At 37.7% G+C, this 12,738-nt stretch overlaps 1 protein-coding gene across 1 annotated transcript in view; it reads right to left on the minus strand.

The window, feature by feature from the left end:
• Positions 1-371: 371 nt before the first annotated feature.
• The window catches only part of ADAMTS19 (ADAM metallopeptidase with thrombospondin type 1 motif 19), a 147,387-nt gene continuing 135,020 nt past the window's right edge, over positions 372-12,738 (minus strand). The window contains exons 22-23 of the mRNA XM_063320816.1: positions 5,109-5,286; positions 372-1,619 (exon numbers count right to left, since the gene is read on the minus strand). Of these exons, the coding sequence (XP_063176886.1) occupies positions 1,468-1,619; positions 5,109-5,286 (330 nt within the window). The 3' untranslated portion in view covers positions 372-1,467. The remainder of the gene's footprint in view (positions 1,620-5,108; positions 5,287-12,738) is intronic.

Genomic DNA, 12,738 nt, shown 5'->3' on the forward strand with positions numbered 1-12,738 from the left:
CTTTCAGGCTCATTTCTCTGGCCGTCTTGCTTTCAGGGTTTGCTCTTCTACATCGTTTCCGCGCATGCCTAAAGGCTTGCATCACGAAATGGAGGCAGAGGACCTACCCCTCTCCTCTTGCGAAGTTCAGTGGTTACAGAACTCACCTGAGATAAAAAACTTCTCCTCCCCTGAATATTACTCTGTTATACCCAACTTTCCATATATCAAAGCTCACAGAGTGGCATGTCTGCCTGCAGCTGCAGAAAGGTGCCTAAGTCAAGAGGCAGGAGGTATCTGTTGTAGGGAATACCACAGCTGGACCTGCTGCAATGCAGGGCTCGATGGATTTGGCTACAAGACACGGATGCCCCAAACAGGAAAAACACAAATAACAAAAGAAGCTTTACTTTTTATTGAAAATGTAAAAATCATGTGAATCATGTACAATATTTTCTCATAAGGAAAATTTTAGCTGTTTCATAACGTTTCACAAAACTGTAAAACATTTTATTTTTATAAAGACTTTTCCATAAAACAAAGATAAAAGTAAAGTAGTATTACAAACCTATTTTCTAAATCGTCAACAGAGAACTGAAATTGTTTAACAGATTAATTCATACAAGTGGCAGGAGGAAGGACTCTTCCATTTGTAAATCTGCAAGAGGACACACAAAGGTATAGAGGGGCATGGGTTTTTTGTTTCAAAACGTTTAAAATCAAGTGACATGTTAAAACAGTACAGACGTGGATTCATAGGATGGTACAAGTTCTAGGACTGCATTTCTCTACACTACCTCAAACAGTGCAACAGTGATTCAGTGTAAATCTCTACAGTGTTTCATTGATTCAATACTTGCGTTCAAGTATGTGTCCATGAGAATGATCAAAATCCCTACTTAGCTATTTTAATTTTCTTGTTTACAATATAAATTACAGTAGATTATCCCCTTCAGTATGTTTCTAAATCAAATGAACTGATTTCACAATACATTCTGTAATAACCTGTTCAATAATGTTAGCTTACTCACCTCAATATCTGTTGCAAAATACACAAGATCATTCTGACTCTGAATGCCAAAAATATAATAAAATTAAAAAGGGCTTTATTTCCATATACAACAAAACTATTCAGCTAACTTAAAATAAATTCAAGATAACATGACTTTTTTTTGGCAACAGAGTGACGACCCTACTGAAAATAAACATTTAAAATACTAGTTACTATTTTTTAAAGATTCTGATAAATGCATCCAAAATTGTTCATATAAAAATTAATTATGAAAATGTCAGAGGATAAAACAAGTTGGCCATCTAACCAAAACAATTAAGGATGTCTGGCAGGCAAAAATAAATTAATTTGATTAAATTATATGTAATCTGATAATATTTGGTCTGAAGAAGCGTGCGTGTGTGTGTGTACGTGTGTGTGTGTGTTCATAAATAATAAAATTGCAAAGAGCTGAGGGCCAGCCAGCCTGACAGAGGTCAACTCTTTTGTTGCATTTTTTGCGCATAAAAGTCCCTGCACGTCTCACAGCACCGCTGATACCACCTCATGTCTTGACAGAGGTTCTTCTCTCTTATCACCCTGCAGTACACAGGCCACTGGTCTCCCAGGCACTTGAACGTTAAAGCAGCTGTGAAACAACAGCAACAACAAAATCAAATAAACATTAACGTTACATTTATTAGTGAAGAATCAGGAAGCAACAGTGACAAGGACACCAGCAGTGGGGAAGGGAAAGGAGAATAGATCATAGAATCACAGAATGACAGAATGATACAATGGTTTGGGTTGGAAGGGATCTTAAAGATCATCTGCTTCCAACTCCCCTGCCCTGGGCAGGGACATGACCCACTAGACCAGGTTGCTCAAAGCCCCATCCAGCCTGGCCTTGAACACTTCCAGGGATGGGGCATTGACAACTTCTCTGGGCAACCTGTTCCAGTGCCTCACCACCCTCACAGTAATAGTATGTTATCTAATATGTTATCTAAATCTCCCCTCTTTCAGTTTAAAACCGTTACCCCTTGTTGTATTGCTCCACTCCCTGATAAAGAGTCCCCCTCCCTCTTGCCTGTAGGCCCCCTTCAGATACTGGAAGGCAGCTATAAGGTCTCCCTGGAGCTTTCTCTTCTCCAGGCTGAACAACCCCACCTCTCTCAGCATGTCTTCATAGGAGAGGTGCTCCAGCCCTCTGTAGGTATTCAACAAAAGACAAAAATAATTCTCCTGCAGTCAATATTTTCAACATTAAAAACTTTTAAGGCCAGCTTAACTTATAAATTGGATTAAGTTGAACTGAAAATAACTGGCTTCATGGCACGCAGCTGGCTCATCATGAGAGAGTGAAGCCCATCTTTCTGCCCCATACAGAGGCGAGCTGGGGCTGGTGCCAGGGCTACGGGGGCGCTGCAAAGCCAGCTCCAGCAATGCTGCATGAAGCAGCAGCTCCAGCTGCAACTGCCCTCAGCCTGAAGTTGCCACCGGAAAAACAGGAAGCCTCAGCTTGAATAATACCAGAATGGGGTTCTCAATGACACCTGGAAGGGGAATTTTCTTTATCAGAGGCAGGTAGGGGAATGTAGGGATTAAAGCATGGAGACTGCTTTTCTGGTTCAGCTTTACTCGAGAAATCAAGACGTTGTGCTGTGTTGTCAATGAATGGAAATTGAACAAAACTACATAATGTCTTACATAATTTTTCTTTCTAAGTGAAATAATCTACTAGACCTATAGTTTTGACAGGCTTCTTTGTTCAAAGGAACAGAAATCATATTGGTCTTGCTCTTAGAAGGTTTGGGGACAGTTAGCAAGTCCCATGGTACATTTTGTAATGCAAATCCATTTTATCTAGAAAAATGAAAATTACAATATGAAATCAATAACAGTTGATATGTTGGCAAACGGACTTGTCCGGACCCAATCACGGCATTTTGTGGTTCTCAAACGCACAAATACTGTGCATTTCTTACCCACTTGACCTTTTCCTCTTCTCTCCAAGTACATTCAAAATGTGGGTTTTTTTTGAAATTGTCTTCCAATACATTGGTCTGACTGACTTCTTAATCACTCCAATGAGTCTTGCCTACTCCATGTCAAAGTCAGACTATTAATCCTTACCTTCACATCTTTCATGTCTTACCTTCACCCAGTTATTCAGGTTGCTCTATTAATAGTCTGTTGCTTTCTAACTATGGGAATCCCTGACTAACAAAGTCTTCCTCAGAAACCTTCTAAAATGACAAGGACGTGTCACTAGCCTGAAAAGCCACTGTTTGGTTTACTCTGCCTCCTCCCACAGTTGTTATAACTATTTGGTTCTCTCTAGCTGTCATAAACATTCAGGTATAGAAGCCTGACTTCTGTTGTATGCCTGTTGTATAAAACAGGCATATTTTTCACATGCGTTGTCTTTTTTCTTGTGAAGCCATCTGTTAATGCACCCACCTGTTCTGCTTATAAAAGCCTCTTACAGTGCTTATCATAGAAGGACCCTGGTAGCAAATTTGGGTCTTTGCATATTCAGTTATTCAGGCTGTACCGCATACTTGGAATTAATATGGAAAAACAGTAAAAATAAGGCACAAGAAACAGACACCATCCAAAAATCATCATAAACACTGAACTGAAAAAACCAGTCAATCTCACAGAAGATCTGAGTTACTCTCCCTTTTCACCAGAAGGGAAATAGGAACTGAGACCGTATTTATAAAAGAGTAGAGATGGGGCAATCCACGTCAGCTTCCACTAGCCGTACCCCCAAATCCAAGGGATCTATACTGCATAATAGGAATGGAACTGGAGGCCAAAATGATCAATATATTCAAAAGAAACATGGCATTATGTACTTTGGAGATGACAATGTTTCTACTGGACTGGATTATGACTCTTGCGGGATGAGATTCACCTGTAGATTACAAACATCAGTGCTACGAGGACAACATAGCCCAGTCTTTTTTTGTGCACTTCACATTAGGTCATATTTTAATGAATCTGACACTATTTTTTCCCGTGAAACTGTGATTCACTTTATTCTGTGACACAGAGCTGCTTATACCACACCAGAGGGAGAATGTCAATGATGGAGTGACAGCCTCCCGCTTCTGAGAGATCACTTGAACAAAGAAAGATAAAGTACGAAGGGCAACCTTACAACAATGAAAAAGCGGACTAGAGGGCCATAAGCAACAGCTGCCATCTCATCCAGCAAACTGAAACAATGACTACTACACAGGAATGTTTTAAGGGTTAAAAACTTCAAAGAGAAATAGCCGTCACTGACTTAAAGGAAGGATTACATACAGCCTGAAATGTTAGACTTGCTTTCCATGCAGGAGTAATCTCTTTGACAGGAGGGTTTATCTTAACAAGGGCTCTGGAAAATCATCTAGAAAGGGCATGCTGTCTTACAGCAAGCCTTTGAATATTCCCCAGTCATGCTCAAGAAGCAGATGAATGCTTTGGGGAGCTACTGGTAAGACCATCATTAACAACCCACGAGGCATTAACAATTAACAGAATTAACAGTTCTGTAGCTATTCAGTAATGTAATTTCCTTAAGACCACTAGAGACCTGAGTTCCTCCTGGAATAGCAAATCTCTTCATGTTAGTAATTTTCCTTCACATGTCCTAATCCATGAGGTACAGATTGTAGACATTTGCACTAAAGACAAGTGGGAAGAGCTATTCATATTTGAGGAAAAAGGGCTTCCTTGATCTCACAAATATATAATGAGAAAATAGTTTGCAGAATTTTTAAAGAGAAAACAAGCTATTTTCTTACTTTAGAAATGTTTAATAGAATTGAGTGGACAAATATATATGTAAACATATATAATATGTTTAAATATAAACATATTTTGATCTCAGATGTGTGTCCATATAGATGTTTTGTGTCCATAGTCCCATAATATGGTCCTTCCTTGGATAACAAAACCCTTCACCATCCTGAGGTACAGTCTCTGATGTACACACTCGAAAACTGAGGCAGAGAGAAGAGATTCTGTATTTACGTCTCCTCAGTCCTAGCCCTCTGTTTTTAAACTGGGATCATCATTACTCTATGGAGAGAAAGAACTACAAAAAGATTTCCAGCAGGAATGTGTCATTTTGACTGCTTACCTAACCTGGGTGATGTTATGGTGTTAACATTAATTTTCTCATTGCAGGGGTGGAGATGACAGGGTCTGTAGGCTGCAGGCTTTTCTGAGGAAAAGCATTCATTGCCATGCCTTCCCGTGATCTTGTGCATGCACTGGATGACTCGGGACTGCATCCCTTTGCCACAGGTAACAGAGCACTGGAACACACAGAAGACACACATTCATTGGAAAAGTATTTTTGCCTGTAAACACAAAGGTGAAATGCCAGTCCAGGTGAAGGCAGCGGCTGCTCCTTCAGTCGTCAGCATTCTAATACTTCTGCCTTCCATTCCATTAGCTAAATGAAAATCAATTACAAAAGCACAAATAAATTGACAGTATTCATTGAAGGACCAATTCCAGCATCCCATTGCTGTCAAGGTCCATTTTGTAGAGCCTGTGATGAAACTGAAGCGCAGCAATGTGTCTAAAGGGAGCACAGGCTGTTCTCCTGTACCTGTATCCTAATTTAGTCTTGCTAGAGATGAAGGTGATGGAAAAAAAGAAAATGCTTACAGGCACTGACAGAGAGAAGCATTTTTAATTAAGCCATTACTCCTGCCAGCACAGAAGTGCTCTTTCTACTGAGCAGAGTGTACAGCTCTTGTCTCTGCATCACATGTTCATGTTTTCACACGTGTCCCGCAAATGAAACACACAACGTTGAGACATCAACCTTCCCATCTTCTTGCCACAGAGAATGAGGTCAGAAAATAAAACAGTGAGCACCGTAACGATGGTAATGTGCTACTTCTATCACAGTAGCTTATTAGAATGAAAACTTGGTCAGTGCTGCAAAGATGCATACAAGATCTATTCCAAACAAAAAAAATACATCCTTTCCCCTTTGCTGACTTTTTGTCAACAAAATTTCACAGGGCATGAATTATTTTTGTGTCCACTGACATATGATCTATCATTTTAACTACAAATTCATTCAAAAAAATATATATTGCAATTTGCTCCTACCTGTGAATGATTTTGACTCAAGTACCCACAAATTTAATTAAGTTTGGGGGAAATTTAGTATAGGGGACATATTCAAATATTAATCAATTTCTTGCCATGAATGTTACGAGCACTGGCTGAAAATTTATACCACTACCATCCACATAATCCTGAATACATTTTTATTCTAAAAAAATCTTAATTATATAAATATTCAGAACTAATTTCCTAAGGAGGACTCAAGAAGCAGCCGAAAAAATAGTGAAATGAGAGAGAAAGACAAGGAGAGGGTGCTATAACAAAAGACGTTTCCCAACCATCCTGTCTCAAGATGGAGATGGAGAAGTATAGTTTTCTGCAAAGCAAGAATACATTTTGAGTGTAGGAAACACTAAAGGGGTTTTCACCCTTTAGTTTTTTTATCTATGTGCTTTTGGGTGACATTATAAACATTATTACTTGGAGGAAAGTTTCACACATGCCAAATGGGAAATAAAGGGCTTGCACCCAAATATGTAAATCAACAGGCGTGAGACTTGTCTTTTGGATTTGTGAGACTCCAGGAGAGGTACAAGAGACTAGGATAAACACTCGAAGGGTGCTTTCACAGGGGACTGAAAAAGATCCAAAGCACACTTCGACTTGTAACCACATGAAATCAAACACTGGCATTCTATAGAAGCAGCAACTGAACTTCATTTTGCTTCTGTTCTCAGTGATGTATATCAGGAGTAACTCCATAAAGTCAATAAAGAACTATAATTTCTTGCAAAGTTTATCAGATACAGCCCGCATGAGCCAAGGTATGTAAAGACATTCAATTATGCATACATAATTTTCTATTCAATAGCAACCACAGCTTAATATATGAACCAATATGCTGTTTACAGGAGGGAATCCAGCTAGTACTGAAGTCTCTTCAAAGTAGAAGTCTGTGATCAATTTTGAATTTTGTGTACTGCTTTTAAATTGCATGAGAAAAAGCCTCTCAATAGAATTCCTTTTCCTGAGTTCTCTGCCTTTTCCCTGTGCAGCTAAAAATAACCTGGCTTCTTATAATGGCCAACATTATGCACATGGTAAACATACCATGTACACATGTACATACCCAAATTTAATCACCAACAACAGCCAGAACATCAATCTTAGTCTTGCCAAAATTCCAGCTGCTTCTTGGATTCCTCTCTCCATAATTTCAGAGAGGTTTGTCTTTGGAATATTTTAATGGAATAGCAAGGGAGACAATGGAATAGCAAAACTAAAAAAAAAACCAAAACAAACAACACCCAACAACACAAAAAACCCCAAAACCTGAGAATGAAGGAAAGATGAAGGTAGTAAGATGATCTTTAATGATTATCACAATGATCTCAATTTAGAGTAATTTTGCACACAGTATTGTATTTTTTTTCCCTTCAGGAAAACACATGCATGTTTATTAATCAAAGCTAGAGTATGTGTGAGCTTGTAGCACGTATGTATCTTCTTTTATCAGCCACACAGAAGGAAGACAGCACAGGCAGGTGGATCTGGTATATAAGATATCCTAAAAACAATTTATCTGCCCTTATCCTTCAGTTTTCCTAAAACGAGGAGGTGCAACCTAGCCATCTGGAGTATTGGAAGGAAGAACAGGATTTGAAAACACTGCACTTCTGCTGACAAAATGGGCTCCGATGGTTTATCTGCTTATTCATAATGCATAACAATTCACGTATGCAGATGCCCTTGTGGAGAGCACTCCAGCAGCAGTCACATCTTCTCTATATCAAATGAGCTCTGGCCTGAAAGCTTCTCGTGGCTGCAACTGAGACAATACACCACAAGCAGACAGATCTCTCTCTCTCGCCTAATCAGGGTTCAGGCCCCAAGTTTCTATGCAGAATTTCAAAAGATTTTGCCATTAAAATCTTAATTGGTGATTTAACACCCCTTTAATGACTGAGCTTTTGTGAAATTTTTCAGAGTGTTATGAAGCATTACAATGTAGTTTTCTATCCAAAGATGGATACATCTTGCAAACAATTTTAGTCTTGCATGACCTACTTATTAACATCCCAACTTTAGAGGATGAAACTGACACTAAAGGATGATAAAAATAAAATGTGTCAGTTCATATAGGAAATATGTGGCAAAGCAGGAAATAAAGTAAAAACTTTGCCTTCTGTTTTATCTTCTTTTTTTTCAAGGAAATGTACTAATTTTTAACTTTGCATTTATTCTTATTTATAAAACGGAGAACTTTTATACAGTCTTGAAAGATGTTTGGGGAAAACTGTGAAAAGGCAGGGCTACCACACTGATTTGCAATCCAAAACTTTCAAAGCCAGCCTGATCAGTTTACAAGTGAAGACAGTTTTTTCCAGACCACTAGTGTTTTAAAATCAAACAGGGATCTGATAGTCAAGCTGTGCTCTTCTCTGTTCACACATCATCAGCAGCAGTGGTGTCTGACTTCAGAATTAAGAATTCTACTGATTGGAAGCCAGAAAAAAATAATATCACTTTACCGTTTCTATATTATTTCACGCTCAAAGTAGTACAAAACAGAGTATTTAATAGCAAAATTTACACATGGAGCAGACCCACAAAGGCAAAAGAACTATTTTTAGTCATTTTAAAAGCACTTGAAATGAAAATTAAAAATTTCAGACAACACATTGTATTTGCACAAAATTACGGAAAACACACTTTAGGTATGGCCTTGATTAGTATATTTGCTAGCTACACAGACAAACACTGAGATTTCTGTTTGTCTCCATGAAGTGGTCTTAAACCTGAATTTGTGCTGCATACACACCAGGCAACTGCTGGTGTAATTGGGAGCGGCCGCTGGATGTTGGAGGATGAAAGGCATCCATGCCGTTTTTACTTTTGACTCTGAAAATGTATGGACTTGGTCCAATTTCACTAGGAGACACCTCAACTTCCACAAACCAGCTAGAGGCCACTCAGCTCTGACCCTCATTTTGATACTCATTTTACTACATATGCATGCATACATTCCATCTGAAACAGACTCTCCCAAAACTGTCTCCTAAGCTTGCTTCACTTTTTGAATTTCTCTTACTGAAAATATTCAACCTGAGGCAAATACCTCTCACTGGATGTGCAGGTGTCACAATTTAGGTAGCACTTATGGTATGTAGCTAAAGCTGAATAGCTTCTGCATGCTTCTGGAGCTTCCATGTTTAAAACTGTAACAAAAGTTTCAATTTACAGGAAACAAAAAATACTTTCACTTTTACATATTACACAGTGAATTTAATCAGAAAGCAACCTATGTGTCAAAAGTGCTTGTATATTCCATGATTTTATATGTAAATATATATAATAATATAAAACTTATTTATATAAAATTTACAGAAAATGCCCCACTCCCAACCAATCTGTAGCAACTTGCTTCAAATCAGCAGATCTCAGATTAATTTCAACTCATAGCTTCTATTACTAGTGAATGCAGAATACTTTTCTATAGCTCCTACCCCCTCCAGCTCCCAAATGTCACTCTTGCACATGCTTTGTTTTTGTGGTGGTTAATTATATTTTACTGTTTAGATGACCTACACTTTAAGGCCATGTAGCTGATTATCAAAAATTCCTGTAGGACAACTGTGTTTGTAGGTTTAGACTAAATGTTCTAATACGCAGCCAGAGGTTTTTTATGTGGCTGTTAATCTGTGCATTTTGGATGCAGTCCTAAAGGTACTGTAAAACCGTTCAAGCAGCAAGACATGTAAAACATTCCTGTTAAAGATTAAAAAAAAATCCTGGATAAATACAGTTAACAGCTATTTATTTGAAAGTTTTTCTTTCTTTCAAATAAAATCTACCCACCCTGTTTGAATTTTGTCCTACTTTTGAACTTCTTTTAGACATAATTTCAAGGACAGAAACCTAGGCGTTAAATATAACAATCCTTACACTTGGCATGCACACCCGTTACCCAAGATTCCTTCTTTCTGTTCCCTGCCAAAGATATATATTCTGGAGAGAATACATATTCCCAAGGCCAACAGCTGAGGAAGGTGCTGTAATGCCTTAGCTGCTTCCAGCTGGCCTTTGTAAGAAGTAGGAATTCCTAAATTAAGGGAAAAATTGTCACTGGCAGACAGTAACGGTCAAAATGCATCTTTCTGCCAACACAACAGGCAATCACTGCAGAGGGTGAAACAATCCACAATGAAAAACCCAATCTGTGACAATATTACAAGTCAGAATTGACTTGGACAATTTATTTTGAAGAATAAACAGATTGTTCAATAAAAGGTTTTTACAAGTCTAAGTAGCATTCAAAGTGGAGAGCAATGTGTTCATAAGGCAACTCAGTGATGAGTTCCATTGGAAATTATTAGCAGAGCATTCCTAATCATTTATGTATAGGTTCATCAGTTCCAGCATTTAAGTTATTTCAACCTTTTCATAAAGTGAGTGTAAAACAAGGATATCAAGCAATTGGACTTTAGCAACAGGATTCATATTTGCTTACATGCTTGTAATCTTTTAATGCATATTGTATTTTTAAGAAGTTTGCTTTTGAAGGCAGGTAGTAGATAAAAGTGGTGCATTTGTTTTCAACACAGACTTTATACTGAGTGTAGGAATATTCTTAAAGATTGCTAAATAAAGCAAATAATCTGCAGTTTATTTAAGAACTTTTTAAATTATTTTTTTTATAAAGGCATTTCTGAATAATGCAACTAATACGAAAAGAGGCATTAATGGAGCAAACATAAGATGGAGTCTGAGTTCTCCCATGCATCATTTCCAGGAAGGTCTTTCTGCCTCTCTCATTTCTGACACACCCAACACCTCAGTATGTGAATGCCAAATTTAAAATTCAGAACTTGTACTAAGTGTAGCTAAAAAAATCTGCTGTCGGTCTCTCCTAAGTTTAGCAAGTTTCAGTTGTCCTTACTTACTTTATTTTGCTTTTCTCCTTTTTATTTTTCGTCTTCCCCCCCCCTCATTTTTCTTTCTAGTTCTTCTTTCTGGAGTAAGAATTAGTACTGGGTAACTGTTCAAAAGAGGTAAGATTTTAAAGACAGACAGACAGACAGAGCCCCAGCTCACCTTGGATAAGTTGGGCTAGAGACAGGGTTCCCATGGAGACTCAGTTTGGAATTACCAAATTCTTTGTCTTCATGTGAAATCTGGGTTCAGTTCCCCAATTTCTTTCTTGAATGAAGTAAACACAGTCATCCACTTCATGATTTAAAAATGCTGATTTTCCCAATGAAACTAGTTTGTTTTGTTAGGAAAGCTGGACTTATTAGTTCATTTAGGAAGTCCCTTTAAAGAAGTAGTGGTGGAACGGGAATCTCCTCGAGCTCAGGGAGGGCTGATGCCACAATATACTTCTTACCAGACTATGCAAGAAATGGGTAAAAGACCCTTGCATTTTGAAGGGAAAAATTCTTGCAAGACTAAAAAGTTTTCTAATGTGGCACACAGGATAGACTTGGATCCCTCTGGAACCAGAAAAAGAGCAAAAGGGAAGGGTGATTCTTCCTGGTGGATTCTCACACCAGCTTTATACTGCCTTAAAAGCATTTATTTTGAAGATTTTCCTTTCCTCCACAAACAGAAATCTGATTATGATTGTATTATTTTTTTAAAAAATGCTTAGATAGAAGTTCCTGAAAACTTAAAAGTGAAGACTAAACTTCAGTATTAAGGTGCAAAAATTCCATGTATGTATGACAACTGAGTCTTGATCCATAAAAACAACAGACTGTATTACAGCCTTCCATTTTCCCCCCCAAATCAAGGAAGGTATCAGCATTTTTCTCCCATAATTAATGATCTATATCAAAGCATGGACAAAAACTGTAATACCGTAATAGGTGTAAGAAACCACGTTTCTCTATATGCTCCAGATGTACTTTATTTTCACATAATTTTCAATTTTGTGTACTTTCTATAGATTTATATTTAATACAAAACCACATTCAAGTTTAGGACCATTTTAAGCATACATCTACCTGAAAAATCAGTTCTTTGTTCTTATTTAGAATCTTAGACACATTGTTAAATAGTATTTGACATCAGAATGCTAGTGGATTTTACAAAAAATAAGCTGGTGAATGCTGACACATGATGAATTTACTCATTAGCATTCTACATGGCTGCAGCATTCTACAGTAAAAAGTGGAGATATTCAGACTTATTAATAATATACAAATATATCCTCAAAGAACACTTTTTAAATTGCAGGGCAAGCCTGACATCTATATATGTAAAAAAAAAAGAGTTAGGCAACTGGTCCAAAACTCAAGCCAACAGTTTCACCACAGCATTATTATCTCTTTTTTTCAGGTGAAGGTGCCCAGCAAAATGTGATACACTCTCTAAATTGACTGAAGACCATTACAATTTATAGATCTATAGGGCAACCATAAAATTACTTCCATGCTTCTCAGTGATGTGAAGCCTTAGCTTTTATTTTCCCAGTTCTGTAAATTGTATTTCTCATTCATGTTTTTTAAAGGCAATAGAGATACAAAGCTGAAACCAAATATTCAACTTATTCTTTTTTGATAAAATAGATCTGTGATGGTTGTGATATTCTGAGATGAGGGAAGTGAAAGCAAACTGTATGAGCACCATTTCTTTAGGATCTCTACCCTCCAGCCAAGGAAACAAATGACTCCAGTGAACAG

Source organism: Chroicocephalus ridibundus, chromosome Z (genome assembly GCF_963924245.1).
Source record: "Chroicocephalus ridibundus chromosome Z, bChrRid1.1, whole genome shotgun sequence".
In the NCBI taxonomy this organism is placed as follows: domain Eukaryota; kingdom Metazoa; phylum Chordata; class Aves; order Charadriiformes; family Laridae; genus Chroicocephalus; species Chroicocephalus ridibundus.